We start from the raw sequence: 6,393 nt of genomic DNA on the forward strand, positions 1-6,393 counted from the left end.
GGGTCTTCTTTTATTTATTTATTTATTTCTTACTCCCCCGTTTCCCGACTGACGTCTGGGGGTGGGGCCCTGGTGGGGGCATGCCGCCGGGTGGGGGCCTGGACTGATGGTGGACTGGGAGCTTGGGGGGGGCGGGCTTACACTCTGGTTTCTCTGGAGCTGCGTGGACTCCGGGGGTGTGGCTCCTGGTTGGTGTGGTCGGCCCAGTGGCTGGGGTGGTCGCCAGGTTCCGGTGGGTGTCGGCTGGGGGTGTACCCCTGGCCGTTGGCGGTGGTTGGGGGATAGTCGGGGCGTGGCCTTGCTGGGGCGGGGGTGGCCGGTTGGGTCGACGCGGTCCAGGCCGGGGCTTGGCCGTCTGCTCCTCTCCACCCCAGGACAAATGGGTTTACCTCCTGGGTTCGGGTGTGGGCCGCCCTCTGTGGGGGGCGGGGGCATGCCCTGGTCCTGGGGGGTATAGAGTGTGTATCGGGAGTGTGAATGGAGTGTGGTGTCTATATTGTATGTCTTTGAATGAGTGGGTGCGAGGATGAGGGTGGGATTGTATGATTGTGTTTGTGTCTGCATGGGTATATGTCAGGCTGGGACGTGGACTTCCCCCTCCCCTGGTTTGTTTGTTGCCCCCATCCCATACCACCCTCTGGTGGGGGTGCCTTGCCCACCGGCGCGTGGATGGCTCTTGGGGTCTGGGTGCTTAGGTGTGCGCTGGCTTGGCCTGGTGGCTGCCTGTCGGGGCTTGGGTCCTCTGGCCCTGTCGGCTCTCGGCTTGGGTGGGGGGCGCCCTGGGGGCCGGGCCCTCCGTGCCTATGCCCGTGCTTGCCCTAGCGCAGCGGGGGCCGGTGGGGGCCTGCTTGCTYGTTGCTGCGAGGCGCTGTGGGGCTGCTGCGTGTGGTCGCTGGTGGGGTTCTCCTGGGTCTGCCCTATGGTTTGACCTGGGGGTGGGTGTGCGGCTCTCCTCAGGTAGGTGTACCTGGGGGCCCGGTGCTTGGGGTTCCTCCTGGGGTTGTTGGCTCTGGCCTCCCCTTATGTCTGCCTCGTGCCTTGGCGGTCGGCTCTGAGACTCCCCCACAGTTACTATTATACATTACGTTGGAGAAATCCTATAAATTTATGCTTGTTCACAACCGCACACAGACAGGTGTTCAGATCCGAGGGGTTCTGAGTGATCACCAGGTATATATAGGTGGGTGTTTGTTTATCTGTCTGAATGTATATATGTATGCTTTTGCTAAGTTTTGTAACCTTAATTCTTTGCAGGTGTGCAGACAGATGTTGGATGGATTGTATTGTTTTCTTGACGTATATCTCACAAATCATCAATTCTTTCTTTCACTTTTTCCATTACATAGTAACTTTTCTTTCCTTCTTTTACCTTTCTTTCGTCTTCTTTCTTGTCTATCTAAAAACACTGATGATGAAGAAGCTAAGATACTAATATTCAGATATTTTATTTCGTACTGCTTTCTACTGAAGTGGTTTAAAAAAAGAATACCCATTCAAGAAGATACATATGACAAAAACATGGGGGAACAGGTGATCAGGTCATGCAGCAAACAGCAGAGGTCGCGCTACCTTTAAAAAGAAAAACAAAAATACCACACGTGGATAGATGAGGAAAAAAACTAAAACATCGTATTATATCAATTAAATATGATACACTATGGTGTTTATTAAAAAAACTCTTCAGAGCAAGAGCACATTTATTATCCAGAGGAGTAAGTGAGTTTAGAGGGAAAGAGTCCGAAGAATCCAGCCCCCCAAAAGAAAAACCTGTAGTTCAGCCAAAGTTCAGAATAGTGGTGTTGAATTGTTCATTCTGTGCAGCTCCAGGCTGACCTTCAGGGGATTGGGCAAGGCACATCAGGCCTAGTGCCTCTGATGTGTCCCATCAGTGTCTGAATGTGATTGGCACTGATTAGTCTCCATAGATGATTGTACATGTTAGCTCTGTAGAGAGCTAACAGAGTGCTGTGTGAATGGATGAATGAGGACACAGRTTGTAGWGTGAAGAGCTTTGAGTGTCCTGGATGGATAGAAAAGCTCTATATAAGTACAGTCCATTTACCATTTATCTGCCTTAATGTCTGCTGGTACATCCCAAAGTGGTGACTCCAATCAGACAAATAGTGTGGACAGTTCCACAGAGCTACCAGATTCTCCAAGATCAATTCCATCTGGCCAGCAAAGTCCAGGAACCACAGCCGGCCCGCGACCCTCAGCAGAACTGCTTGCAGACCTTGTCCCAGCTCCCACAAGGCTGTGTGCTGATAGCACGGCAATACTTCATATTGGTCAGGCAGTCAGGAAAGGGTCTGAACAGCCACCAAGACTGTTCTTTAGAACACCAGGAGACCGCCAAACCAATCTGTAGAATCCAGTGATCAGAATCCAAATATGTATCCAGAACAGAGGTCCCACCTTTGACATGTCCTCCCATGGAAGAAAACTTTGTTCCAAAAATTTATTAAGAGCCCAGCTAACCAAATCCATAAAAATAAATCCATGATTTTTGGTTTCAAATGAAAATCGTAGAGGAGGCTCCGAGCAGCAAAGCAGGTAAAGATAAGGGAGGGCAGGAGAGAAGGGGAAAGTGTCTAACTCCTGCGAGTGCAGAACAAAAAATTAAAATAAAATAAAAATTTAAAGAGGAAACCTCAAATAGCTTTTGGATATTATGATTTCCCAGCTGGAAAAACAAAAGCTTATAGGATGCAAGAAAATATGAAAAATTTAAGGTGATTATGCTCAAAATAAATATATTTTTGTTGCTACCACTCTAAAAAGTATTTCAAAAAATTCTTTAAGATTATATTTCAGACAGGATTTTTTTCACTCAAAAATCTATTAATTCCATTAAAAATAACTATACATAATAAATTTCTAATAATGTGTCCAAAGCAAAGATCTGAGAGAGCTGAAGATCCAAATGTGGGCTTGAATGTGAGGACTATGAAGACAGGAAGAGAAGAGAAACGATGAAGGACTGGACTTTTGATTTCATGCTGGATATTTCCATCTTCAACATCTTGAACTGGAGGTGAGATCACAAGATTTCAACTCTGTTTTTCTGTTTCAGATCATCATTCTGTGGAACAGTGAGAAACCTCCTCCCATCAGGAGCAAATGGCCCCCCATGCCGGTCCCCCTCATCATCACAGATGGCAAGAGGAAGGTCAGAGCCAATAACAAGTCTTTGTGACATCTGGAAGACAAGTCAGGACTCAGAAACCTGACCCAGAACCAGTTCAGGGTTTCAAACCATCTGACCCAGAACCAGTTCACTGGTCTAAACAATCAGACCCAGAACCAGTTCAGGGTTTCAAACCATCAGACCCAGAACCAGTTCACTGGTCTAAACAATCAGACCCAGAACCAGTTAACCAACTGGATCTGGGTCAGGTTGTTTGCCTGATTAAAGTAAATTGTCTGATTATTTGTGCTCCAGTCAGGACTCAACACAGTTTCTCCCACAGACCACCAGCCGGTTTTTACCTCATGTTGCCACAGAGACGGAGGCTGTGCTGAGTCTGGACGAGGATACGGTCCTGCAGACCAGTGAGGTTAGTGTGAGGAACACACATTAAGCAGCTGGTTCTGATAGATGTCCTCCAGAGCATTGGTCTGGTTCTGACAGCTGCAGCATCTTTGTGTTTTAGGTGAATTTTGCCTTCCTGGTGTGGCAGAGTTTTCCTGACCGGATCGTCGGCTATCCTCCCCGGAGCCACTTCTGGGATCCCCTGAAGCATGCCTGGGGCTATACGTCTAAATGGACCAATGAGTACTCTATGGTCCTGACAGGAGCTGCCTTCTACCACAGGTCCAACAACACCAGAACATCAACACAGTTTATCAGTTCAGTTCATTTAAGTAGCACCAAGTCAAAACACAGTGTCTGTAGAAAAACTGTCAATCTAAAGAAGCAGCAGACTGTGTTGGATCACTTCATCACCAGCTCCCATCCTGAGCAGCACATGGTGACCAGAGAGGAAAGCACTGGTCACAAACATGAAGTACCCAGATGAAAGTTACATTCTGACAGATTGGACCCAGTTAGACAGAAACATACTCAGATATTAAAGATGATATATTCAGTCTGATCCCCACAGACTGTAAAGCTTTGTCACACAAGGTTAGAAACATCTGACTTTATCTGAAGCAGAATTCAAAAAGCAGATAGATCTAAATGTTTTCCTTTGAAAGAAACTTGTTTTAAACCTGCAGCTGAGATCTAAGCGGAGTTCAACAGCAAGCAGAAAAATGACAGGAAAGGTGCTGTGGACAGAAGAAAAAGACGGTAACACTTTATTTGAAGGGGTGTGTGTAAGACTGTTGTGATGCTGTCATAAATGTGACAACACCTGTCATGAACTTGTGTGAGTGTCATGGATGTTTATGACTGTTGTCATTAAAGCCTCCCACGCTCTCAGGCGTAATGTGTGCAGTCTGAGCCTGGCGGACTCCACGCWTATCGTCCACGAATGTTTGAGACTTCATACTGGAGCGTACTGTCCGCCTGACAAGTTCTTTATTTTCTCACAATTTCAGTCATGGTGTCAAGGATGAGGAGGAGGAAATAGTTTGCATTTTAGCTTTAAAACAACAAAAGAAAAAAGAAAAGAACTACCTTATCCAGGATCTGAACTATTTCCTACCACAGATCTGTTACTCACTGAGTCTTTATGTTCCTTCATTGATGCATCATAAAGTTTTCTGATCTCCTCCATGAGACACTTTTCAAAATTTGACTCCATTTTGTCGACAAATGACACCGATTTTCAACTTTATCGGCTCCAAAACAGAACTCACCAGGCAGTAAATTGTGCGAAAACGCATGCACGGACGTAAAAAAAATTGATATCTGCGTGGACCAGTCCGGCAGACGGCCGCTTCGAGTCCGCCTTGAGACCGCGCGGACCACCATGGAGCAAAGTACGCCTGAGTATGTGGGGGCCTGAAGTGTCATTTGGCAAATTATGACACTTTTAATGCAAAGTTGTCGTTGTTTAAAATGTCTTTGTTTTGACAACTTGACATTAACCAAGAAATCATTACCTGTTATAAAAGCTATTATGTTTCAACTTTAACATTTTATTACACTGTCATTTGTTGTTAGTCTTAACTTTGGATGTCATGAGACCAGTACATGTCTCATTATTGTTTTCCTTACCTCAAGTAAAGTGTAACATGTTAGACTAGTTATAAAGATGTCATTACACCAACAAATGCTTATAAATACTCTAACTTGTCAAGAGCTACTCTATCGTTTTTACATAGTCATTAATATTTTCTCTTGCCTCAATGTGTAAACTATTGGACTATTTATAAATATGTTAAGTGTCATTACACTGACAAATGCTTTAACAACAAAGTCAGTAATATGTATTCTTGCCTCAAGTAAAGTGTAAAACATTAGACTAGTTATAAAGATATCAATAAGTGTTAGTACACTGACAAATGCTTAGAAACACCCAAACAAAACCAATGGACCAGTGACAAGATACACTTTATGTGGTTTGCACAATACTTGCCATCTCCTTACTTCCTGACAATGTAAATACAACAGAGTATGTCCTGACAAGTATTTATAAGTGTTTGTCTGTGTAATGACTTCTTTATAACTAGTCTAACATGTTCCACTTTACTTGAAGTAAAGGAAAATATTAATGACACATACTGGTCTCATGACAGCCAAAGTTAAGACTAACAACAAATGACAGTGTAATAAAATGTTAAAGTTGATCCTTAATAGCTTTTATAACGTTATAATTTCTTGGTTAATGTCAAGTTGTCATAACAGACATTTTAACAATGTCAACTTTGCAATAAAAGTGTCACAACTTACCAAATGACACTTAATGACAACAGTCATAAACATTCATGAGACTTGTTTGAGTTTATTACAGGTGTTATGTCACATTTATGACAGCATCATAACTGTCTTATGCACACCCCTTCAAATAAAGTGTTACTGAAAAGACAATGTTCTTGAAGCCATCAGTCATCTGAAGCTATTTATTACCAGAAGTAGTAACAACTGAGACGACACTTTAAAAGTTGGACCCTTTCTGAAGCCTTATGGTTGGTTGCTGTAAAAATAAGTTTATTTAAAATGCCCCAGCTCAGAATCAGGACCGAGTGGCTGAACAGATGAAAAGTGAGCTCATGTTTCTCTGCAGGAGCTGTCAGTTAACTCTCAGCTTTTTGTTTTCTAACAGAAGGCTGCTAAATACAGGATTCTTCATGTGGATTCACACYTGACACATTTGGTCTAATCTAACCTAACCTAACCTAAACTAACTTTAACCTAACCTTAACCTAACCCTAACCTAACCCTAACCTAACCTAACCTAACCTAACCTAACCCTAACCTAACCTAACCTTAACCTAACCTAACCT

At 43.9% G+C, this 6,393-nt stretch overlaps 1 protein-coding gene across 1 annotated transcript in view; it reads left to right on the top strand.

Moving 5' to 3' along the window:
- The window catches only part of ext1c (exostoses (multiple) 1c), a gene marked incomplete in the record, with an annotated part of 58,860 nt that overhangs the window by 49,714 nt on the left and 2,753 nt on the right, over positions 1–6,393 (top strand). The window contains 3 exon segments of the mRNA XM_014032760.1: positions 3,074–3,169; positions 3,471–3,557; positions 3,654–3,814. Coding sequence (XP_013888214.1) covers positions 3,074–3,169; positions 3,471–3,557; positions 3,654–3,814 — 344 coding nt within the window.

Source organism: Austrofundulus limnaeus, unplaced genomic scaffold, assembly GCF_001266775.1.
Source record: "Austrofundulus limnaeus strain Quisiro unplaced genomic scaffold, Austrofundulus_limnaeus-1.0 Scaffold1532, whole genome shotgun sequence".
NCBI classification, from domain to species: Eukaryota; Metazoa; Chordata; class Actinopteri; order Cyprinodontiformes; family Rivulidae; genus Austrofundulus; species Austrofundulus limnaeus.